The sequence below is a fragment of the Chiroxiphia lanceolata genome, chromosome 3 (genome assembly GCF_009829145.1).
Source record: "Chiroxiphia lanceolata isolate bChiLan1 chromosome 3, bChiLan1.pri, whole genome shotgun sequence".
Classification (NCBI taxonomy): Eukaryota; Metazoa; Chordata; class Aves; order Passeriformes; family Pipridae; genus Chiroxiphia; species Chiroxiphia lanceolata.
The window spans coordinates 65,992,158-66,017,932 of NC_045639.1; the positions used below are offsets into that span (position 1 = coordinate 65,992,158).

At 37.8% G+C, this 25,775-nt stretch overlaps 2 protein-coding genes and 1 long non-coding RNA gene across 14 annotated transcripts in view; 2 read left to right on the forward strand and 1 right to left on the reverse strand.

Moving 5' to 3' along the window:
• The window catches only part of FAM184A (family with sequence similarity 184 member A), a 76,962-nt gene extending 61,278 nt beyond the window's left edge, over window positions 1-15,684 (forward strand). For 2 of the 7 annotated variants that reach the window (XM_032684479.1, XM_032684480.1), the window contains 9 exons: window positions 931-1,143; window positions 2,248-2,401; window positions 2,829-2,956; window positions 5,176-5,360; window positions 5,853-5,999; window positions 8,948-9,065; window positions 9,763-9,867; window positions 13,387-13,589; window positions 15,320-15,684. In XM_032684479.1, coding sequence (XP_032540370.1) covers window positions 931-1,143; window positions 2,248-2,401; window positions 2,829-2,956; window positions 5,176-5,360; window positions 5,853-5,999; window positions 8,948-9,065; window positions 9,763-9,867; window positions 13,387-13,589; window positions 15,320-15,401 — 1,335 coding nt within the window. In that variant the 3' untranslated portion in view covers window positions 15,402-15,684. The other 5 variants (XM_032684482.1, XM_032684483.1, XM_032684481.1 and 2 more) reach the window with 4 other exon arrangements.
• LOC116785208 lies at window positions 478-22,152 on the reverse strand. 2 transcript variants are annotated; one of them, XR_004356418.1, is made up of 5 exons: window positions 22,030-22,152; window positions 20,988-21,119; window positions 19,061-19,227; window positions 8,308-8,440; window positions 478-1,103 (listed from the first exon to the last, which is right to left on the reverse strand). It is a non-coding gene; the product is annotated as an uncharacterized LOC116785208 (long non-coding RNA). The 2 variants fall into 2 exon arrangements; XR_004356419.1 differs by lacking the exon at window positions 8,308-8,440.
• The window catches only part of MCM9 (minichromosome maintenance 9 homologous recombination repair factor), a 48,658-nt gene continuing 44,685 nt past the window's right edge, over window positions 21,803-25,775 (forward strand). For 4 of the 5 annotated variants that reach the window (XR_004356416.1, XR_004356417.1, XM_032684478.1 and 1 more), the window contains exon 1: window positions 22,259-22,851. Coding sequence is in view for 3 of the 5 variants with exons in the window: in XM_032684478.1 (XP_032540369.1) it covers window positions 22,542-22,851 (310 nt within the window). In the remaining 2 variants the exon portion in view is untranslated. Of the gene's footprint in view, window positions 21,847-22,258; window positions 22,852-25,775 lie in introns of those variants that run through there. The other variant, XM_032684476.1, reaches the window with a different exon arrangement.

A 25,775-nucleotide genomic window follows, 5' to 3' on the forward strand; every position in this document is an offset into this window, starting at 1 on the left:
CAAGTTTAGTACTTTCAGTCTGAAAAGATGGTATCTGATGTGCAGAACAAAGTATAATATTATTATAAAAATAAAATTAGATTTTTCGAAGGAATACAGTGTTCTATATTACTTGGATGAAAAACATCATTTGTAAAATCAGGTATTTCTAAGAAAATGAGTTATTTTTGATTCAGAATGCTTAGGTCTTAGATCTTGAAAACAAGCATAAAAATCACTCTCATAGTCTTACTGAGCTAACAAAAAAGTGTTACTTTTTATTTGTGATATAGAATGTTATGATACCATTTCTTTCTAAATGAGAAAACTACCAGTAAGATAGGACCATAATATATGAGATTAGCTCAGTTGGTTAGAGCCTGGTGCTAATAACACCAAGGTTGTGGGTCCAATATCCCTATGGGCCATTCACCTAAAACTTGGACTCGATGATCCTTGTGGGTCCCTTCCAACTCAGAATATTCTGTGATATATCTGTGATAAAGGATACAAAAATCCATCAATGTAGATGTCGCAGGCTGTCCTCACCTATCCAAGCACAAGATTATCCTTGGAGAATGGATGTTCCCCTGAAGAATAGTTTAATAATCAAGTGGTTGATTTCAGACCTCGATAGTGTCATTTTTATTGATCTTTCATATAAAACCTAGAAATAAATTTTGAGAATCTGGCCATGAAAAATTGTGTTACAGGTAGTGCTGTAGTATAAACTAACCAATGTGATAATCCTTACAAAATCATTAAAATGTAGTTATTATATCTCTGACATATAATATTAACAGCAAATTCATACATGGATGACATTGCTTGTCTGTCTTTCAGCTAACAATGGCTTTAAAATTTCAAGTGTTTTCTTCTTTCGAATGTTTTCTTTACAGTTGATTTTAGTATTAATGACTAACAGATATTTGCTGTTCTCTTGTGGATTAGATCTCCTTACTGAAGCAGAATCTGGAGATGCAGCTTTCCCAGTCACAGAGCTCTTTACAACAGCTACAAGCCCAGTTCAGTCAGGAGCGACAGAGGCTGACTCAGGAGATCCAGGAATTAGAAGAGGAGCATCAGCAAAGGCATAAGTCCCTTCAGGAAGCCCATATCCTTGCCTTTCAAAACATGGAAGAAACAAAAGAGCAAGAACAAAAGGCATGTTCATATGGTTATTCCAAATTCTATAGAGAATGTTGCCATTGTAGCATTTTATGTACACAGTTGGAATTAGTAAAGAACAGTATCCACGTAACTACTAAATTTCCTTTTCAGATTATGTATTACAGTAATATTGTTATCCAGTTAAATCTGAGCAAGGCATATTTAAAATCATCTCTGACATTAGCATTGTTTCATGTCTTGCTTTATATGCATGTATGTAGGTGGGTGTGTGTATATATATATATATAATTATATATATATATATAAAATTATTATCAACACACATATTTCTTTATGGTAGTTTGACATTGTTACCCTTAATAGTATACTCTAAGAATTTTCTATTACAGTTACTTAATTTTGCATGTATTTTCTGTCAATTGACTCCTTTTCAATGTATTTTATATTTTCATTACATTAAAAATTGTATAAGCTATGTTCTGCAACTTGTAAGATAATTTTCATGTCTCTCCCAAGATATTTTTTTAAAACCTTCACTAAAACATCTCTAAAAATGAAAGCTGGCAGTGCATGGTACTTAATGAGGGGATGTCTTAAGGTTTTTTAAGTTCAGATCTAGAGTGCACTTTTGCAGTCAGTTGGCCACCCTTAATGTATTTTGGTTCACATTATAGACTGGTCTTGGAGCATGCAAGGTGGATTCCTTTTGTTTAAAATCAAACCAGAAGGTGTGCACCAGGAACATCATGCTTCATACAATAATTCAGTAGGGAGTAAACGTGAGTGTCCTCAGGGAGCAAAATCTCCAAATGCGTATTGTGTGCACACTAACCCCATCTATGGATCTGCACTTCACTACAGTGCTTGCTATTAGACATATATCCATAGATTGGTTTTTTAATCTTTTCCAGCTGTGAGCAGAACAGGGCTTTTGTGTCCAGGTCATCTTGATAACCATGAGTCACTGAAAAGAGAAATGTAGTAGTAGGATAAGAAAATATGAGGTAAATTAGTGCATTTTTAAAAATTTCTAGAGTATGTCAATGCCTGCTTTTTGTTTTCAGTTGTTTATTGTGTAATATTTTATAATTTTTTTAAGTTTGTATAGAATAAATTCTGTCAATTTTGATTTCGTAGGAATTAGAAGAACGTTTACAACAGAAGCACTCAGAAGAACTTCATGCACTGAAAGAAACACATAAACAAGCCATGGAAGGCTTTAAATTGGAGATGGAACAGGAACTTCAGACTCTACGATTTGAGCTGGAGGATGAAGGAAAAGCTATGTTAGGTATACTATTTTCAAATTTGAAAATGGGTTCAAAAACTTTATTTCTACTCATGCAAATATAGATGCACATCTATATGTGTGTATATGTGTGTGTTATAACACTACAGTGTATCTGAAAGTCATTCAGTGTTGACCTAAATGTCCCTCTTAAAATCAGTATAAGCATTAACAGGTAAGTCCAAACTGTTCACTTTTGAAATATCTCACCCTTATCCTATCTTATCTAGTTTTTTTTTTGAAGAAGTAAGCGACCAAAGTACCTGATGGAGAACATTTCAGAAAGAAACAGGAATAGAATGACAGGACAATTGCTTAGCTGGTGTAAACAGAGTGTGTTAGGTCAGCCACAATACTAGAGGGAGCTGGACTGTTATTGTTAATGTGAACATCTCCAAAATAAACTTTTCTGTTTGCTCCCGGTAACCAGCTTCCTTGCGCTCAGAGCTCAATCATCAACATGCAGCAGCAATTGACCAGCTGAGGCACAACCATCAACAAGAACTGGTAGCCGCCAAAATGGAGCTGGAAAGAAGCATAGAAATCGGCAGGAGACAGGTAAGGGGCATGACTGGCAACTGACTGTAAGACGGCATGATCAACATCTGGTTTTCTCTTAGCTGGAGGAAGGAACTGTTGTGAACAAACGACAAACATGTAATCTGTCCAAGTCACCTGACACCAGCAGCTAATGCATTCCTACCAGTTTCCTAAACTTTCTTGCTTAGCATTTTTTCCTTCTACAAACTTCCTTCAAAGCCTACTGAAGTCTCCCGTATCAAGGCAGTTTCCTCTCAGAAATGTGCAGCCGTCTGGGAGCACAGTGGCTTGCTGTGGGATGCAAGTGCCCATTCTTGCAAAATTGTGCTTATCCTCAACTGCCAGCAGGACTGAAAAGGAAAAAGCTGTTTCTCTTTGAAGTCTAAGCGATATGGAAAAAAAAGTGGTTGCTTATAACCAACCATGATTGTTTCAAACTTAAGAGATATCTGTCTCTTTCTGTCTCAGGAGCCAAATTAGAAAAGATTAATTAACATATAAAGAAAACAGAATATGATGTAACAGGTTGCAACTATTTCTTAAAAAAATAAAGGCACAAAAAAAACCCCTAGAACAAAACCCCAGGGACAGTATGGACTACCTTTGCTTTCAGTAGCAAATTAATTCATTCACTTTTATCTTTCATTTTCATTTTATACACTATTAGTTTTTCCACTGGTAACTAAAAATTCAAAGTTTAATCTCTATTGAGAAGAATCCAGACTCTTGGAAGTAAGAAGACCAGAAAACTACCTCTTTATTTGCCTATACAATAGGCTTTTCAAGATTGATTTACTGGTAGTCCAGCACCAAGGAGAAGTAGTTTAAGAAATATATTTAACAGAGTAAGCAGGCTTAGCTGGACATAGCCTTTACAGAAAAACAGAGGCAGTCAGAGATGAGCCCTTCTTTATCTCTTCCTTGCTGATTTAAAAGTGTTAGCACTAGAGCCAAAAACGTAGTACTGTCATGAAGGATTTAGGAGGATATATTTTCAGTCATGTGTTGTTTAAGCCTAGAGTCTGACATCTAAAGGAGGTGTCAGAAAAAAGAGTTTAAATTACAAGAGCCAGTGTTTGATCCAACCACATACCCTGTACTTTTGGACTCAGTATAATGATCTGCTAAGCACAAGCTCGAGTTGTACTGAGGGCAAAGCAAGTAATTGTGTTTTCTTGTGTTAGAATGCTTATCAGTTCACAGGATCAGAGTTGAAACAGATGTAGAGTAGTCTACTTTTTGAAATATTTAAATATGTGGATGTAACTTTTCCACTACTTTTTCCTATAACTTTAACATAGTCTATATATAGGGAGGTAGATAGTTATTTTTAATGATCTGTTCTTAAAGATGCCCGATAAAATTTGTGCATTTGGATATATTTGTGTTTCCTGGAGGCAGGAAGGCACAAAACACAATTATACCTAAAACTACTTTGAAATATCTACTGATTTTCTCTCTGTACAAACTATATGGTCATTAATTATTCTGAAACTGTAAGAAGTGGAATAGGTGGAAAGAGAAAACTCTGGCAAAGATTGTTTTCATTACTGACATTTCTTAACTGATGAGAAGCATTATCAAAGCCAGTTGAATGGGCTCCAGATGCGTTTCCCAGATATTAACTTTATTGTAGTTTCTTATGTAAAAAGAATGACTTTTATTATTGAAAACAATATAAATATTACATAAACTATTTAGTACATATTCTGCTGCAAAATATTTATGAACCTTGTATATATTTGTAAGATAAGAGACCTCTGAATCAGTGTTTGTTCGTGCAGGGCATACATCTTGAGCAATTTTCTCCCATTGAATGGGTCTGTAAAGGAAAAAAGTTTCTCTGGAGTGTATGCTGACAAGGCAGAAAACGCTAAATGCCCGGGCCCCTGGTTCTTAGCAATACCTGGTTTTATTGTTGTGTGTGTGGGCAGAAGGAAAATGTGATGAGCTACACAAATTTTAACTGGCAATGACAATGACAGGTTTTAACTTTTTTGGCAAATGGAAATTGCTTGTTACATAACTCTTATTTCTTCTTTCTTTGCACTTGTACACAATAAAAAAGAATCCCTTCATTTTAATTATAATTTGTATCAGCATCTAAAACTGAAAAAATTGTATATTGAATGGAAACTTCTGCTCAGCTTACAATACAGAAGCAAGTATTGTGCTTCTGAGACACAAGTCTATCTAAAATATTTTTTTATATTTAAATGCTGCTACTTATGTCATAGGAGAAAGAATTTTTATGCCGAATATCAGATCTGCAAGATGAACTGAGACACCGAGACCATCATATAGCTGAACTGGACAAAGAGATTTTGCATCTTCATGAAAATATAAGTGCATTGACAAAAGAATTAGAGTTTAAAGGGAAAGAAATTCTTAGAATACACAGTGAATCCAACCAACAGATCAGGTATGAATTTCTTCACTCTAAACTCAAATGTGTATTGTTTCGCTTATTGTTTTACTTAAGAAATTTTACCATTTGCAATTCTTAATTTATCTTTTCAATCAAGTGATGTTACATATCATTTAGTCTTCTTTAGGAAAAGCTATGCCTGTTAGTAGTAAACTTAGTGAATATTACCATACACATAAGCTGCATTTCAGTGATACATTTTGGCATATTTTAGTAACAGTTCGCTCGAGTGTTGGTTTTTGGTGGTTTTTTTTTCAAATTCATTATGTTTCTTTATTTAAAAAAGCATTAAAGGAGATGCATTTTCCATGAAATAAGCTAGAAGATTGGAGAACAGTAAGTAGTGGGTTTGATGAATGAGTAATTCCTTCTGATTTGTTTTCTGATATTGTGTAAAAGCCATTAGAAGCATGGCAGAAAATCATGATGAACAAACAACTCTGATTTTAGAATAACTCTTTTTTTAACAAAAAATAAATTAAACAGGATGCATGAGCAAGATTTAAGCAAGAAACATGAGAAAGAGCTGGATGGCTTGACAGCAGATCACATCAGAGAGAAACAAAGCATGCTGGCAGATTTTAATAAGACCCAAGAGCTGCTCAAGGAAATTAATTCAGCTTTACAGATTTCGTAAGTTTTGTTGCATTAAAAAAATTTGTATGTAGCTGCATTTGAGTGTATCCATAAGTTCCTGAAGATATTGCAGAGGTGCAGATGTACAAATACCTCAATCAAGTATGGGACCCAGTCTTGCATTCTTTAGGCAACACAATTCTGTAAGCTTTAGGGGAATGTAGTGAGATAAATTGTTAGGGGTTTGAGACCACAAATTTCAGGTAGGGATGATATTAAATCTGTGCAGTTCCTAGAAAATTGGAGAAAACATTACTTCAAATATTTTTTCTCAAACTTCAATATATCTTTTTTGAGAACACAAGAGCTTCTACAAGTTTATAAACAGTTTATAAAATTTGCTACTGAGAAGTGAGATTATAGTATGAGTAATGCAAACATTTTCAGGTTTGCTAAGAAAAGGAAAGTTAGTATCTGAAATGGATTATATGAGCATAACATAGAGAATACTTAGTGTTTCTCATAGTCAAAATGCCACCTGGGATTAGACCATGTCTGGGCAGAAGTCATGTTAGTATGTTGTCTAGCTACTGTTTTCCTGTCTTTCACATCCTTCATTCTGTATCTCTGTGATGTGTAACCAATTTGGTCACAGTTTTCATACTGCACTGAGGGCTTCCTGCCACAAATTTGTCACTGAGGGATTTGTATTTGCAGCACAAAGGATTTATGGCAGAGAAAAGAATTGGTTCTAAGTTTTCAAAGTAAATATCAGTTAAAAATGAACAATAAAGCCCAAATGCATCTAATTTTTTCTTGATAATGAGCACTCAGAAATTGTCCTCACATAAGATGGGTATAAAATTCTAGTTCTCACTGCCTTGTAATCATCCACATGCACACTGCTATGCCCTGATAAATGTAGTAACTTGCCATTCAGTAAATTAGGTGTAAGCTACTTCCTGTTTGCTGCATTTATTTTGTATGAGAAAGGGGCCTATGAGCACCAGAACTAGGCTTTGGAACTGTTTACCCTAGGTTTTTTTCACATTTAGTTGTTTGCTTTGGAGTATCCAGAAATTTTCTGAATTGGTTGGCTCCTTACTCCTGGTTCTTGTTCAACTTAGAGCTGCAAGGAAGCAGCCACTGGCCTGAAGTCAGAAGGATCATCCAGGATGCCCTGACCTGGCTTTCAATGTGTTATCTCTCTACTTACACTGAAGCAAGAAGCTGTCCAAAGAGGAAACTATGTAAAAAAGCAAACAAATTTAAAAAAAAAAAAAAAAAAAAAAAGGAGGAGTTTTATGTAGCTATTTCTCAAGTAACTGTTTCCAGGTTCAGCCTCACCTAAAGCATGGCCTCAAGAACTTCTGTGAAATGGAGAATCTATCTTAAAATAATTGAGAGTGGATGTCATTAATCAGGCTGTGCAACTAGAGTCCTTAAATTACAAATTATCTATTTGAAATAGAAAAATAAACCCACTTCTTTGAAGTATCTGAAAATTAAATGACAGCTATGTACTATACTCTGGGGATCTGTATACAATAGCTTAACCCAGCATAAAATGTATGCACAAAAATTAAGCCAGCTGTGGCTATTTCTGTTCTGCTGAGTCAAATGCCTTCTCTGCAAGTAAAAACAGTCATGTTGTTCTCATTCATATTGTTTTATGTAAATAACATTATATAATCTCATCAGAATACGTACAGGTTATTTGAAGGTTATCAATACAATTTAATATTAGCTGCATTTTCAGTTGCAAATCAAAGTGAAAATCATATAGTTGATTTTGAAGAGAAAATATTTATCTAAAGTGAGAAATTATGTCTACTTCCAAGTGTCTTGTGGAACTAAATTTGACTTGAGTTAGACGATTTAAATTCATAGATTTTTCTCAGCATTTGATTGGGGTTTTTTTTCTTTTTTCATTAAGTTTGTTAAATTTCCTGAATCTGTCCTGAAACTTGGCTCGCTAATCCACATGAGGGCTGAATATCTGAGACAAGTATTTTAGTATTTTCCTTGGAAACAATCTTTAGCATCATGAACACTGTATTTGTTTAAAAGAGACACGGTCATTTGAAATTGTCCTGTCTTCAAAACTTGTTCTTTAAGTAAAAAGGACATTTGTGCAGTTATTTGTACAATTCCTCTCTCAGTTGGCTTATTTCACTTCTCTCCTTTAATGCTTTCCCACCAGGCATTTCAAATTTCTTCTTTTTTTTCAAATATTTATCAGTTGTTACATTTCTCTTAATCTAGATCTCCTAATATCCAAGTGTTATTGCTTTTGTTTTGCAGCTCATTCCTTTATTTCATCTCTAATGGTACTAAGTTGCTTTTGTGGAGAGGAGTTAGTTACCTGTTAGTCTTCAGTGTTCTTGGATATCTTTGTTCCAGTATGTTCCACATGAACTGAGGAAGATGCTGCCAGCTTTTTCTGTCTACCCAGTTTCTCCATTATCACAAGCATGCATCTTTATCAGAGTAGTCTTCTTTTGAAATTAAAAAAAAAAAAAAAGATACTGTTGGTTTTCCTCATTAGGAAAGTGAATTGCCACCTTTTTAAATTTACATTAATATTAAATATAGTGCTATGTAGACCCTATATTTTACATAAGAATTGATTTTAGCTATGTCTTCTGTAACTCTCTTGTCCATATTGTGGTTTTGAATGCCTTATTTTCAGGCTGACTTCCAAGAGGCCTTTTTCAAACACATAGTACTGCATGCACAGGAATGATGTTAAGTTTTTAGAATTTTGCCCAGATTATTAGTTGCTGGAGAAAAAGTTATTGTTATTGGGGTTTTATGTTTTGTTTTGTTTCTTAACTGTCTAAAGCTGAATGAGAACATAGAAATTAATTTCCTTCAGGATGATAAGAAAGATATCTTCTGTTTTTACTCCTTGAACTCTCTTTTGTACTAATCAAAAATGCGACTATTCACTCATCATTTAACACTGGATCAGGCTAAAGAGGGTATTCTTCTTTTCTATAAAGTTTAGAAGAAATGGAAGAAAAATATAAAAACAGAGAATCAAGACCAGAAGACTTGCAGCTTATCTCAGAACTGAAAGACCTAATTGCAGAGCGGGACCAGCTCATAAAGAAATTGATTGTAAGACTTCTATGCTCTCTTGGTGTAATATCTTGACAGATACAAAAGTTAATCTAATTCAGAGTGTTTGAAATGTGTATGAAGAACCAATCCTGCTAGCATGTTATTCATACTCTTTAACACATTATTCCTGTGGTTCCAATTACTCATGATAGTAAAGCTAATAAGATACAGAGTGTTTTCCACAATCAAGCATAATACATTATTACAGAAATATTTGGGTGTGTCCTTGATCAGATGTCTTCTGTCTCCAGTCCTGGAATAAGCCAGCCATGTAAACCATATCTGAAATAGTCTCTTCTGTGCGATTTTTAAGACCAATATCCTGATCCACTGAGTTTCCCAAATTCAGAGCACAGCACCATGACTCGGGTTAGTCTGATTAGATCTTAATTAAGAAGCAAGAAGGAATGAGGAAATTAAAATTAATTAAAGATCAAAAGTTAACTATACTGAGTCTTTCCTAGCACATAACACATTAGGCTATGCTCACTCTAAAGACCGTAGAACTACAGAAATAGAAATTATTTAAATTATGACATATAATAATATATAAAACATGAAATGCAATTTTTAGAATTACCAGTTTATTTTAAAATGTAAGCATAAATTTATTTGAGAACATTTTATAGGCAGATTTGGCCACTAACTGATTGAAAATGCATAAAAAGAAGTTTCTATTTGTTGTTCTTTTTAGGAGGACAAAAAGTTCTATCAGCTGGAACTAGTTGACAGGGAGACTAACTACAACAAAATGTTTAATGCAAGCCCTAATGTTGGTGTTATTAATCCATTGGTGAAGGTATGTTCCATGGACTTCATTGCTAAAGTAAAGAAAAAGACATCTAAACTTAAGATACAGTAAAAGGAAGAAATATATGTGTATGTGTGTGTGCCTGCATCTGTACATAAATCACTCTTAAAAGACATGTTCAAAACAAGAAACATAGTTTTCCATTTGTCTCTACTTATTTTTGTGTAGGTTTGTTTCTTTTGTGTTGTTGAGAGATCCAGCGATGCTGTTGCCCTGGTTTGCTTGACGTGTATGACATAAAACACGGTTCCTTCTCACAAAACTGCAAAATCAAAATTGAAAAGTGACAGAAAGGCAACAGAGGGCAGAACTGTAGCATACAATAGAAAGCAGTGATGCCCCTAACTGTTTTTTAGTTTCATAATTTTTCTTGGTTATTTTGGAAAGTGCAAGGGCACTTAGCAATTTTGGGAAAGTGCTCGGGATGGAAGAGCATTAGAAATACAGAGGGACAGGTGACACTGAAAGGAAGGGAATAAGGGTAAAAAGTGGAAGGGGAAGAGTGTGAGAAGGACATAGGATAAGTTTGAATGAGGAAAGGTGTAGAGTAAGACTGGAGCACTGGAGTGACAAACCAGGTATGGACAGTGGAGGCAGCAGGAGGCAGAAGTCAGTCTCTAGCCTTCTCAGTTATTGTCATCACCTATACAAGTCAAAGCACTTCAGTAGCCACCTTTTCCAGTTCTCTCCATCCTGCTGAACAGCAGCCAGGGAAGGCTACTGTACGCGTAGGCATAGTAGCCTTCCTGTCACTTCAAATGCCAGCAGCATTCTGTCATGAGGAACGTGAATAGACTGTAGTAAGGTACCTTAATTCTATTTCTTTTCACCACTTCAGGAATAAGAATGAGTCCTCTGACATTTCCTTCCTCCTTGTGATAACCCATCGGTTATTTCACCTGCATGGAAGGGGAATAGATTTTGTCCCAGCTGTAGAGGCAGAAGAACTCTGGAAGGTTCTGAAACAGAGGCTAACCCAAGGGGCACAACATGAGCAGTTCAGATGCCTGAGTGCTTTAGTGATCAGGGTTCAGGCTCCCATTATTTAAAAGATGTTCTGGCTCTACTATTTGGGATCAGGCTGTGCTATTTAGCCAAGCCTTATTGCAGTTTCACATCAGATCAACATCTTTCACACTTCTGCACAAGCTCAGCTGCAAAATGTCAATATTCTCCTATGATTTTCAGGAGCCCAGCAGATCTCACAAGCTTATCTGTGGATGCCTAATTTTTATCCTAACTGCATAAAAGAACTTAGTTTGGGCCCAGTAGAGACAATACCAGGATATCCAGATACAATTTGAATGCTTTGGTTTTATGTGATAAAGGTTGTCTGAAAATTTTGGAAGTTTGTCTGAACCATTCATTTATAAAGATGTGAAATGTAACCATCTAGTATATAAGCTTGTTTTGTGTGAAATCTGAAGTGTTTGGCAAAAGTACTTTTAACATCAGATTTCCATAGTGATAATTCATATATTTTTATAATATACTTCTATCACTCAAAACTGTTTAGACTTTAAAAGTGTCTTGTATGCCAGAACATTCTGACCTCTCATTTCATGAGTTGTGGACTATGTTACTTTATTTTGTCAAAGCATGTGCTGTGTTATTGGAGAATGAATTACAGAGAAACTGAAAATCTCATTCTCTTTTCCTTTTTTAAAAGGAAAGACAGAATTTATGAGTTACTACAGGCTTTGCATATTAATGCAAAATTACAGCCATTGCAGTATGTATTACTGCTTCTCTAATTTATGCAATGGATCTGTTTAGTATTATATTGTTACATCTGAAATTTCTTAATACTTTGCATGAATTTCATGGAAACAATACACACAATTTTTGCTTTCCAGATTTGACCACTTCAGAAGTACAGATTTTTTTATAGAGAATGTTAAATAAATTGCAGTATTTTTCTAAGCACTTATGTGGATAACTTATATTTTCCAGAAATGGGCCACCTGTGGAGCACACAGATTTAACTACAGTTTGTTTAACACACTGTTTTAATTACCACATGTATTGCCTTGCAAGTGTATTTTACGTGCAGTTGGTTACTTTTACCAAACTATTTCTTCCATCATAATATTTCTTGCTTCTTCAGCTACTAAAGCAGAAGTGTATGGGACAATCTTAGTTTAATCCTTTGTAGCTGATGATCTTTCATTGTGATGCCTAGAAAAGAATATTTTCTATTATAGCATTTGGTTAAATTGTTGGGGGTTTTTAATTATATTTTGACAAACACATCCACCAGTGTGGCTGCAATTAGTAGCATTGGCATCTGCCAGCCCAGAGAGGCTGGGCACTGAAATCAAAGCCAGCAGAGAGCTACAGAGAAGGAAGTGCAAACAAACAATAGGACTCTCTGTCTGTCTCTATTTGAACTTGCACCCATCCTTGAATAGAGCAGCTCTCCTGTTTCAAGTGGAATTCTGCTGCAAAATGTTATATAGAAACAACATGATGTTGCACTTGTCTTTCACTTTCGTTCAAATTTGTGTAGTTCATAAGCCCTTAAGGGTTCTTCTCCTAGCTGCCTTGTTAGGGTTGCATGTAGGTAGTTGAAGGAAATTATTTATTATATATTCAAATAATACATAATTCATTATATTTATGAGGTATTTTTTCATTGCTCTGGGTATGTTAAAAAATCGTATTTTTAGAAATTAGATGCTTTTAATATTAATATTTTATCGTGGACGTGGAATATTTGATAGAAGTCAGAAAATACACAAGGTTTCTTGTCACACAGCGATTTTAAAAAAAGAAAGCTGTAGAAGTATTTGAAGCATCCTTCTACATTAAAGCATCTATAGAGAGGTTGAATACTGACTTCTTTGTGTGATGTGTTCTGGAATGTAGAATAGTGATATAAAAATAAATTTCTTCAGTATTTTGAGTCCCTTGAAATGCTATCAGGAGAAGTATAGAGTATTACAAAAAGAAAAATGTTCAGTTGTGCCACCTGGTGTCCAGAAGTGACACCTATAACGGCATCAAAGCTTGGCTTTTTCCTTATTCAAGAAACTGAACTCCTGTACAGTAATATTTGTATCTTTAGCCATATTGCTGTAATGCTTACTGACCATGAGGGTGTTGATTGCTGTGAAAGGTTTGCAGATATCAAGAAAAGTTTTGAGTAAACATGAAAGGTTTAGCAGACTGAGAGGAAGTTTTCCACAAGATTGCCAATGTCCAATGTTTAAATAGAGCAAAATATTATATTGGAAGACCTCCTATGACATACTCATTGATTATTATGCTAAGTCACAATAATTTAATCATCTTGATCAGAAATTTGATTTTTCTGTGAAAATCTGTGGCGTTCAGGTCTCGTCAAAGCAAACAGGATAACTACAATTGGAAAAAGGGCCCAATCTGTCACAATCTCTCCTTCAAAAAAACCTCCAAACCAGCCATCAGTAAAACTTTTAAGTTTGCCAATGTCCTCGTCTGTCTAGGTGCAAGAAGGCTTCCTTACATTTGTTATTTTTAATGCAGCAAAAGAAGAAGAACGATAAATCAACAAACAGGTTTGTGAGTGTCCCCAATCTAAGTGCTCTGGAATCTAGCGGAGTGGTGGGCAATGGACATCCTAATCGCCTGGACCCCATTCCTAACTCACCCATCCACGATATTGAGTTCAACAGCAGCAAACCACTACCACAGCCAATGCCACCCAAAGAGCCCAAGACGTTTTTGAGGTGAGCACTGCCTCACCAATCTTTTTTTTTTCTTTTTTTTTTTCTGCTTAACTCAGAAAAATTTTGCATTCCTATTGAGCTGAATCCCACTTGCTTTATCAGCCTTTCAGAGGTACAAGTACTCTTATGGCATTTTAATTTTTACATTGTATTTATAACCTCTTTATAGTATTCCTTTTTATTGCAGACCTTGTTGAAATATGAAGTATTCTCTCACTTTTTCCAAAGCCTTGAACTTTGAAAACCTTTATAAATACCCTAACAGAATTCATGTGCTTCCAATTGTTTACATATATGAACAATTGTTGTAAATGTTTGTGTTATTTACTGATATTCATTTAGGAATTGATACGAGCACGGAATTTCTTTTATTCAGGATTATGTGATAATGATTTTTATGTAAGAAAATTATTTTCCGTGCTACGTGAATGTTTTATGTTTCCCCTTTCCTCACCTGTATCAAATTGTTTCATAGGAATAACCTTCCTACAGCAACAGGAAATGTGTAGGCTTAGGTGCTTAATGCTGAGCTTCCAGTAATCAAAACCAGCATTAAAGTCTCAAATAATTCTTTCACAAAAGAATCTACTGAATTGAATAACTTAAAAATGGCATTTTAGAGGCAGGATTTTAATCTTTTAGCTTGATGTGCCCACATATTAAATGCACTGAAGTGCTGTACTCTGTATTTAATAGGTGCTGATCTCTTACCTTTAAGTTGACAACTTAAAATGATGTCTAATTAGTGGTTCCACTGTTGGTTGTTTGCTCTCTCCTTTGGTTTAATGCAAAAGATCACATACCTAGCAACTGCTAATTATAAAGGGAAACAAATGATAGAATCCAAAATAGATAAGGGAAAACAACATTTTTTCAAGAAAACAATTTAAAAAAGAAAAAAAGTACTGTTGCTAATTTTTTTCCTGTGCATGTGATGTGCATGAGTATGCTCAGATATCTATAACATGCATGTGCATGACCCCAGGAACTGTGATGCTGGAGTTTTCACTCCAAATTGGTTTATGCCCTGTATTATCCAATAATTGAGATTACTTTTAATACCAATTTTTATTGATAAAGGAAGTTAATTGTGTAAATAACTATAAATTATTCTCTCCTGCTCATTTTGTGAGAATGTTAAAAGAGAAACCAAATCCTCTTTGTAGCACAGTAGTTTCATTTTTCCTAGTATATGAGCATATTCTAATTGTGTGCATGAGCAACAATGCAAGTGATATTCATGATCGGTGTTAACTATTAAAATAGTGTGTATTTCTGTTCAGTTGCCAGCCAGTCTTTGTGAGCACATGTCTACAAATATGATGCTCGCATCATATTTTTCAAAATTAACTTTACCACAGGAAAAGGATGCTAAAAGAGGACTTTCTACAGTCACGCTTTTCCAAGAAAACTCTTTTTATTCTTCCTGAAAACCTACAGTTATTTATGAGATTCTAAATTATGTTTTCCAAAATATTATTTGCCCACTCTCTAATGTGGCTTCTGAACTGAGTTGTCTGTGCTGCTGATGCTCTCCAATGGAGTGGATGATCACAGATTCTATAGGGAGACATTAAATCACGTCCTGGGGCACACTGATAATTAATCCATGGAAAAACAGACTGTGTTCCTTACTGAATATTCTCTGTGATTCTTTTTTTTCCTCCTAATAGTCGTACTTTTTGTGTAGTTGTGGGATAATTGTGGTTTTTTTCTTTCTGTGAATTTAGCCCTCCTCCGACTGATGCCTCACCAGTGGCTTCACCGGATCCACAACGCCAGGAGTGGTTTGCCCGATACTTCACGTTCTGAGAGATGACTTGTTTTTGTGGCACAGCGTGATGTGGACTGTTTATAAGAGCATGACCTTAAGTAAACCCTCATGTGAACAAGCTATCCTGTAATTTGTCAAACACTGTGAATGAGAAAGTATTTGTCTTTCTGATTTGAAACTGCACTGTATTTCATGTTATATTTGTTGAAATCACTTGACATGATACTATACAATATGTGTAATTATAACTATTATTTTTATTTAAAATGGAAGAATCTTTAAACTTTGTAATTACTACATAATAAATTTTGGTAGAACAAACAATGCTTTCCCCCTTTTTCCTATAAATGCTTTGATTTCAGGTAAGGCTTTTCCCCCTGAATAACGTAATTGCATGGTTAATATAAATACAACTTAAATTGTAAAAGGAAAAGGTATGTATCTTGCACTCTCTCTCCAATTTGAGCAGGATATGTTTAATGCATCCCAATTCTGTTACTTTGTAGCAGTTTAAAAACTGTCTCTAACATTTAAAAGGAAGAATGCTAAATAAAACTAGCATAGCTGCTGGCCTTCAAAGCAGAGTCATTCTGACAGAGGATGAAAAAAGCCACAAACCAGGAGCTGTTCACTGGGGTTGGGGGTTGACTCCTCACTTATTGCTCACGAGGCTTTGCCATCTCATTATAATCAAACAGTTTATCATTGAATTTAAACAGAAACTGTTTTCACAGGTAAACAAATGCTTGATATATTTAGAAAACTCTGCTAAGTATCTCTGCATAAATCAAGAATCTACATTTTGAGCATATATTCCTGCTTTGGATAAAATTCATGTCTGAAATAAAAAAAGAAAGTCCCAAACAAGCAAACAAACAAAAGCAACGACCCAACTTTTTCCCATTTATTCATACTACAGTACAGATGTTTCCTTAAAAATTAGTCACCTTCCTTTGTCTATATTAATTTCTTTTCTTCTTCTTAAACTGATATATGAAAATGTTTTTTCAGCTAGTGAGCATGATTCTCCAATCTGTACCTTTTATGATGTCAGTGTTGCTCGAGAAATTTGTTGTAGCATATAGAAAACCAGACCTTATTGTCTTTTTTATATTTTTTCATTCAAAGATTACCACAAAGTAACTCACACTGGTAGTCTCAGGGAGAACATTGTCTTTGTTTTATGAATGTATTTTTAAGCTGAATCTCTTATCTTTTAAAAGCAAGAAAAAAAAACTTTGAGTTATTTGAATAAGGTTCTAGTTAGCATATACAAAGGTCTTTAATATTTCATCTGAAGCCCTAACTTCATCCTTTTTTTGCTATATGCACAAAGATAAATACCCAAATGAAGATACTTGCTAATTAAAATGAGTTTTATATGTAGTATATGTATAAATGAAAAATTTGTATGTTTTCATATAAACAATATAAAAATCTTCTAAATGCACATTTAAAAACTTCTATCTTATAATTCAGCTTGAAAACGCCACTGAAAGCTGTATTCTGGTGATGCTGCCATGGATTAAAGATGTATACAGCAGATTTTCGGTAGCTGGTGGACTCAACTGTAGGTATATGCAACTTTTTAATTTTAGAAGAAAGCCATATTGGGCAAAATGTCAGATTTCTTGGCTGTTACCCAAAATAAAATTCACTAGATCATTTTGTTACAATGTTCTGAAGTGAGTGTTGCGTATTTTTTCTTGCATGCTTTGCAAGGGATCAGCCTTTTTCTCCTATCCTCCACTTCATTTGTGCATTTTTACTTATGGAATGAATAACTGAACACTAATACAAAGATGATAATATCTACATTTACTTAATCAGTAAAAGCTGTGCCCATTGTTTTTTTACTAGAAGGGAGAAGAAAGTTAAGAAGGACACAGTTACTGTGTCTGCTACAGTCAGCAGCTGTACCACTACCAAATCAGTCTATTCAAACCAAAAACACTGGAGTCCTTTCTTTTCTCTGAATTATTAACAAATACACTATCCCAATATTAGCTTTTGGCCAATGGTCATACCGTTTTTTGCCAGTTTTACTCTTAGTCTGAAACTATTTTAAAACTATAGGATATGAGGTGTTCCTAATGAATATCAGGAAACTTCACTTGTAATATTAGAAATCAGACCTGATTGTAACATCAGAGTAACCCCTTGCTTGTTTAAGGTGTATTTTAAGCTATATGTAAATTTTGTTACATGATCTCAGTGCTATCTGTAGGCAGTTTCACTAATTCTGTACAGAGAAAATTAGATGCCAAGTTTTCCTCCTTTGCTGTACTTCCCTTAGAAGGAAAAGGACTGTCCCATCACTTAAGAAAATGGAGATCATTAACCTCCTCTGCAGTCAACAGGCAGCTTCAGTGGTGAATTGTCCCACTTGTCTCTTGATTACATAAAGATTGTAGAGCAACAGCAAACATTAAGTGCCTAGGTTGCTTAAATTTAAGTATGAGGAACCCTAGTCTGCCATTGTATTTGACTTTTTTTTTGACCACCACTTGCAAAAATATATCAGCTTCGAAAGACACAAACTGACTGTCCTCACAGGAGCTGTGTTGCTTTTCTTCATGGTAAGTTCATAGTCCAATACAGCACTGTTGCTGTTCTCCATAGGCAAATGCTAAACTTTTTTTTTTTTTACTACAGTGAAAATTTGTAGTATTGTTGTTTAGCTACTCTTGGGTGTTGGGCATTGTATCAGTTTTATTTCTGCACACATTCGCTGGCAAAATCTTTAATTGGAAATGACTAATTAACATGTACAATTATATACAGAAATCAGCTTGCAGTTCTAAAAATTATTTACTTTGCAGTGTATTTGTGTCATGTAAATAAACATCCATTTCTTAGGATACATCACAGTAATTGGACCTGTGGATGGTACTGGACAGTGTAACAAAAGCAGGCAGCCAAGCTGAAACAAATTTTGCTCTTTGTCTGACCAACTTCTGAACTCCATTTCTTGTTTTAACAGAACTTGTTATTTGCTGGGTTCAACACTGGGCTTTTCTACTGCACAACTGTGTTAACATTTCTAATCTTCAAGCACATACACTATTAGATAACTCAAGCTTTGCTGACTACAAAAATTGCACTGCAAGTTCCCAGGTTAATGGTGGGACCTAATGAGGTGAACTACTGATCCACTGTGGAGTCCTGCAGGGTCTTAAGGATGAGTTTGTAAATTGTCTGTCACTAAGGCAACTCACTTATTTTCAGAGCTGAGCACAGTGTAGTGGTCTGTTCATAATAGCTGGTTGAACACAATGAGAAGTAGCTGCTGCCAGTGGCACTGATAGCAGTGTTGCTGGGGAACATGAAGAGTTAAGCTTAAGAAAATAAAAGCATAATTCAATAATGACTACCAAAATCTAGCTTTGTTACAGCAGTGAGTTCTGTCTGACCTTAGCAGGCCTTTCACAGTCAACCTGACACATGAACAGAAAAGTTTAGAGAGTGGCTGATTCTTTACCTGGAACTACAGCTGTTTAACTTCAGTCATAGATTATCTGTGTGATGGCTGGGCACAAAGCAGAATCAGCACACTTCAGGCTGACTGAACCACCACAGGCAGCCTCACCCACGGCTGGCAAGAGACACGCTTTAGGGCAGAGCCTGAAGCCCAAGTTTTACAGCTACGTGAACATCCAAACATATTCACACTGCTTAGACTAAATCTTTACCTTACCTGTGGCATCCATGAGCCCTTCTCAGCTCTTGTGCAGCCTTGCTGGTACTGCCCTGATTGCACACAAATGAGATGTGTACCAGCCACACAAACCATAGTATTATGTGCAGTTCTTGTACTCTCCTGGGACATACCCATATTGAGGGCACACACTAGGTTCTGTAAAACTGATAAACAGAGGACTTTTAAGTCTTTGTCTCTTTCTTTATTACCACACAAGACTATCAGGAGTGACCTGAAAGCAAAAACAGTAATACAGATTTATGCAGGAGAGCCATTCCAAGGAAAGCAGAGACAAACCAGGAAAGCATTCCGAGCTAAGAACAAGAGAGCTTTTCAAGCTGGTAACTGCCAGCACTTCTCCATCCAGTCATTTGAAACAATTACTTTTTCATGTCCTATTTTGCACCATGATTTCAAAAGAGGCTACTCATGGATTTTCAAATGGGCATAATATATTTTTGGATGACTTCTTGCTGAGTAAACATTTCTTCATTATTCAGCTAAACACATACCAGTTACTGGTTATTATTAGATAATAACAGGATGATAAATAACTTCCGGGGGTTTTTTTGTAGGAACCACTACCTGATCGCAGCCTTTGCGTACCAATATCAGCTACTTGCTCTGTAGTTATAAAAATCAGCTGCCCCAGTTGCAGGCTGCTGCATTGTTTTTCATACTAGTTGTTTAAGCTACAAAACGCAGTCTGAGGAAGCACACATGGACACCTCCAGTAAATCACAAAGATGACACCTCTGCCACACCAGAAGCCAAGTAACTGTGCTAACAAACATGGTAATAACTGTGTCTCATCTTTAGAAAAAAAGCAGCCAGGCTTTCTACCTTGCAAGACAGCACTATAAACCGAGTAAAGCTGATACTGAAAGCATATACTGGAGACAGGGCTTGTTTTGAATTTTCACAGTGATCAATTTATATATTAAGTGCAGATCTCAGCAGTGCTTTTGGAACCATATCTGTTAAATTTGTTACAACAGGACCATTTTATAAAGCCCAATGTATTTTTCTTCTAGAGACACACCTAGGAATTAAAACATTTCCTCTTTATAACCACCTCAAGCAGTCTTGGACTTTTACTGTAAACACTATTTCCTTCAGGTAAGGATTTAGGAAACATCTACAGATAGCCTGAACAAGAATGTATTTGCAAACAATGCAGGAGAGGTAACTGAAGTTCCATCCACGGGTTCACGCAGCAGGAGTTAGATGCAGAAATCCTCTTCCAATAGCTTGTGAAGTTGCAATTCAGAGAAATGTGATCTGTGACTTAAAGTACCTGTAAAGTTCCACATGAGGATGAACTCATGGACAGTGAGATATTCAATATAGTCAAAGAGGTGAACCACTGCAGCTTTCTTATTCATTAAGATAACACGTTCAAATATGACTTGGAGAAAAAAAACCAAACATGTTAGACATTCATATTAATTAACTTAGTTTTATTAGGGCTGGTAAAGCAGTTACTTTACACATTGAAGTCATACATCATAACATGAAAATAAGGGATCTAAAGTTTATTGGAGTTTGGGGGGGGTTGTTGTTGTTGCGGTTGGTTGGTTGAAAAGTGTTGATTTTCCTCTCCACCAACCCTAAAAATTTGTATTAAAATACGAATTGTGTACATTTATTAGAGAGCATATGTTGGTGATGTTGTAATATCTTAAAAAGTGTTCTAAACAAGCAGTGATTTTTGTTTTGATTGCCTATCAGTAATTCACCATTAATACAGGCCAACAATGGGAGGTCCTGGGACTGAGGAACTCGGTGGAGAACTTTTAGGATTCTTCAACACTTTGAAGTTACGCAAAGATTAAGTTATGCTCCGTGATGTTGCAAGACTTGAATGGATGTATGAGAACGATACTCAAATACATTGTAGTAATTCAGAAGACAATCTACTTACACTGAACCCAATGAGGACAGAACTCAAACATGGAAGCGCAGAGTTGTTAGAAGTGTGCACACGTGCTGCCGAGTAACTGGAGGAAACAGACATACTGCTGGAGAAACTGGGAACCAGTTTCACTCCTTATGCCTGGAACACAATTTTGAAATAGAATCAATTAAAAGACAAAATATTTCAAATAGCTAAAGCATGTCACTGCGTCGCTATACACGATGGGGGGGGGAGAACATAGAGGTACGAAATTTTCAAAACAATACTGGGCAAAAGCGAAAGTTTTAGATCCTCCAGCAAACCCTATTTTCTGGTTATATTAAAAATATAATCCCTAAACTCCTCAGACTTCGAGGGAGGGAGAAATGGCTGGTTTGTTATGCAGTCCGCTTTTTAAGAAGCCCAATTTAGACTTTGTGGTGCCTGTAAACCGCGGGGGAGGACTTGTAAAAAGCAGCTCCAGCTGCCTGGGGGCTGCCCCTGCCGTACAGTGTCCCTTCCGCCCCTTGTACCACAGGAGCAGCGCCTCTTTGCAGCGAGGGAACAGAGATATTTAGGCAAACAACAAAGTGCGGCAAAGCTGGAAGGAGAACCCGTAGGTGGATCTGTTGTTCCCGAGAGGCCGAGCAGCTGCAGTGTTCCCCGAGCCCACGGAGCGCTGACAGGAGCGGAGCCGGGGCCCACCGCCCCTCAGCTGCTCCCGGGAGGGCCGGTTCTCCCGCCGCCGCTGAGGCACCCGAGGGAAGCGCCCCCGTGCCCGCCCTTGGAGCGGCGCGGAGGGGGCGGGGACGGAGCCGCTCCTCCTGCCGGTGAGGGAGCTGCGGTGGCGGGAACCCGGCCGGAGGGGCGGCGGCGCCCGCTGCAGGTACCGAGCGGGAGCGGGGCGGCCGCAGAGCTCTGCCCGCCTCCGCCCGACGGCCGCAAGGGTGACTCTCGGGGCGCACTCGCATCCCGCAGCACGGGACGCGCTTGGGGAAGCGCTCCGCAGGCGGGCGGGAGGCAGCGTGCTGCCGACCCGGCCCACCCCTGCCTCGCCACCGCTCCAAACCCGCCGTGCTGGCGGCGGCCGGCTGCGCGCTGCGGAGAGCCCCGCCCCTGCCGCCGCCTGGGGCGGGGCGGACACGCCGCTGCTGCTTCCTCCTCCTTTCACCTCCCACAGAGCGGCGGAGCGGGTGCCCTCGCGGTTTCGCTTTGTGGCATTAACGGGAGGAGCGCCCCGCCCGCTCCCCGCCCGCTCCGCCTGCCCTGGCGGGCGGGCGTGACCCACTGAGGAGGCGGAGCGGGTTGGCGGGTTGGCGGGAGCCGGTAGTGAGGGACTGCGGGCGGTTCCGTCCCGGCTCCGGAGCCTGGCGCGGCGCTGGTGCCGGGCAGCAGCGGGTCGGAGGTACCGCTGTAACGAGGTGCCGCTGCCCGAGCTCCTGAGCTGCGCCCCCTCTCTCGCCCGGCTCCGCCATGGGATTCCCCGAGAGAGAGATAAAGTTTCCCGCTCGGCGCGTGCCCGCACCGGGAAGCCTCGCTGTGTAACCTCTTCCCCTCACCTCGCCCCCGTGTAGGCGCAACATGGTGCTGAGCGCGGAGCAGGTGGCCCTCATCGGGCAGGTGTTCGAGTCCTACGTGCTGGAGCACCACAAGGACGACATCCTGGGCATCCTGAGGGAGGCGGACGACCAGGCGCACTACCCTGTCGTCGTCGATGCCTTGACGCTCTTTGAGACCAACATGGAGATCGGGGAGTATTTCAACGCCTTCCCCAGCGAGGTGCTCCCGATTTTCGACAGCGCGCTGCGCCGGGCTGCCCTGGCAGCGCTGCAGGACACCGCGGACCCAGCACAGCTCAGCCTGAAGCAGAACCTCCACGCCAGGATCTCGGGTGAGTGGCGGGGCAGGGGCTGCAGTGAGCTGCATCTCCCAGTCAAGTTTCCTTACTCTGGAACAAACTGTTGGGGTGCCATGGGAATGAGCAAGTTTAATTCTTGCCGTTTCTCTGTTTGAAGCAGTAGGGAATCTTTAGTGCCTATGAAGCAGGAAAGAACACATGCAAATACATGGAGGTGTGTAGACCAACCCCCCCAAAAAAGCTATGGCCATTGCCACTGGCCTGCATGCAGTGATTGGCGTTTGTTGGGTCAGGGCTTATACTAAAGCCTTTCCGTGGCAAAGACTCCTCACATCAGCAGCTGGTCTTACATTATTTCTCTTCTAGACAGAAGGTCTAAAGAAAAGTTTTAGGGGAAGATATATAGTTTGTAAGTTTAATTGCAGGTTGACTTCGCTACTGTGCCAGTTGGCTCATCGTCTTTTTTTACTCCAACCACCTCCCAGAAGAGGCAAAGTCAAAATTTTGAGTTGTCTTGTAACAATTGCATTTGAAATTGTTGAATTTTATGCTTAGCTGTAATAAAATTGCTTGTTATAAAGTTGGAATGAAGTGTTGAAAGGCATGATCGTTAACAGGGAACTTTGTCATTTTTTCCACTGCAAGTTGATATGCCATTATTCCTTATTATTAAGAAATTCCTAGTAGCTTTGAGGGCTGGTAAGTGTGGAGTGCAGATTCAGGAGTTGAAATGTCTGTTTTACCTGCTGTGGGAGACTGGGTCAGTGGTGGCATCATCCCTTCTGATCATTTCTGGTCATAACTATTTGGAGCAATAGTCCACAAAGCCAAGAGGTGGCAGCCTGTGTTTCCCTCCCATGCCCTCTTGTGGAGTGGATTGTGATCATTCAGTCTTTTGACATCTTGAACTTGGATAAATTACAGTTGTTAAATAGGCCCGTGTTTCATTCCAGTAAGTTTCAGTTAAAATGTTGTAATGAAAACACATACATCAGAAATACAATTAGCCTGTGGCTCTCACAATGCTATTTTTTCAAGATTTTTAGAGGGAAAGAAGTTAAAAAAATAAGGTTTGCTACCAATTGAGGTGTTAAGGAGCTTGTACACAACTGCTGAGTACGTGATGTAAAAGGGCATCTCCCTGTACCTATGAAAGCAGGAATGAATTAAAACTCTCCTCCTAGTGTTCTAGAATGCATGTGCATCATTCAGGGCTTCAGCATGAGAAAAAGACTCCAAGTAGGATTATTTTAAAAGCTAGCAGGAAGTATTAGAAGAAGCACAGCAAGGGGCAGATGATCACTGCATGAGTAGCGGTGTCTTTAAGACATTCCTGCTCCTGTTATCAGCCTGTTGCTGGAGCTGATCATTCCTCCCACAGTGATGTTTTGTCTGAATATTCCCTTATAAACCTCAGGCAAAATTAGCAATGTTTGATCAAGCAGTTTTAATAACTGATAAAAGCAAGCCTGACAGAAGAAGTTAGCAGACTACAAATAACCCCCTCACTAAGCTGGAGGGAAACTGATGAACAGGGGGTTTATCCTTGAGTGGTCCAGCTGGATCAAAATAACATCTGTCCACATAGTTTAGTTAATGTTCTGTACCACCGAAAGGCTGGCTTCAGAAGAAACAGAAGAAATAAGCTAAGGGATCTGTAGCCTTCTTTCCACACCAATTTTCCAATGATACTGTTACCTTTTAAGTGGATTCTGGGTTTTGATTACCTTCAGGATTCTCCTCTTGGAGTACCACTTCCCATTCCTACATTAGATGAGAATGGAATGAGAAGGTGGGGCATTATTTTTGGTGAGAGCAGCAGACAACTAACTGGAGTGTGGCTGAGGGGATCTTCATGTCGGGCATGGAATGAAGTGAGGAAAAGTGGTTTTGCTTATGCTGGGTATAAGAATGCAGTCTTGACACACTGCTACCAGTACATCTAGGAGTTCAAAGAGGGGTTCAGGGAGTGTGAGTATGCAGCAGTTAATAACAGATGATTACCTTGGGTTAACTGAAGAAGGTAAAAGATGAAGTTATCTGAATTTTAGCATTGTAGGAATTTGATTGTGTGACTTCTGCATTTTGCTACAAAGCCATGAAATGATTTTTCCTTACCATTAGCCTGAGCACCACTGTGTCTGTTACTGAAGGCCAAGCTGCTTCTAATAGTTCAGCGTTTTTGTGACTGATACAGTAAAGTTGATTCAAAGAGGCACATACTCAATTAAAGAGTTTGTCAAGCAGTCTGATATGATCAGAACAAAGGCTCTTTTTTCACATCCAGACTCGTCTCTTCAAAATTCACAGGGATGATCATCATATATCCTGACAACAGTGCTGCAGTTTTCTCTAGTGTAAGATGTGTTGTATTTTGCAAAGCTTGTTGAGGGGCACCAATACTGAGCTGGGAAAAAAATGCCAAAACAGTTGGAGAAATAATGGATTGTTTTTCCCTGAACTGATTAGAAATGCAAACCTGTGGGAGAAAAAAAAATTCAACAGGTTTGGTAGAACATGTAAATAGCTTTGCTAGAGTCAACCAGGAAAAAATTGTTTGCAGTTTTACAGATTATTTAATTCCTTTCTACATTTTCTTAACTTTATTCTTTTACCTTTTAAAATTAGCTTAATAGTTAAAAATATTTTCTTTAAACAAAAGCAAAAGGTTAAATGTTGCTTAAAAGCACTAAAACAGAGTGTTTCCGCGTGTCTGAAATAAAGCATTTAGTTTTGAAAACACCAATATAAACATACGATATCTTTTTTTTAGCAGTCAAAGCTCCTAAGAAGATTTGACCTAGATACACAAATAGTTTTAGTCCCCTTAGAAACATCATTTCCCAACAGATTTGTAGTTTTACATCTCTATTTTCTGGCTCTGTTTTAAAGCTAAGAAATTATTTTAGGAGTAGGTAATATCTTTTTAAGTTGATAAATATTAGTATCTTGTAGTT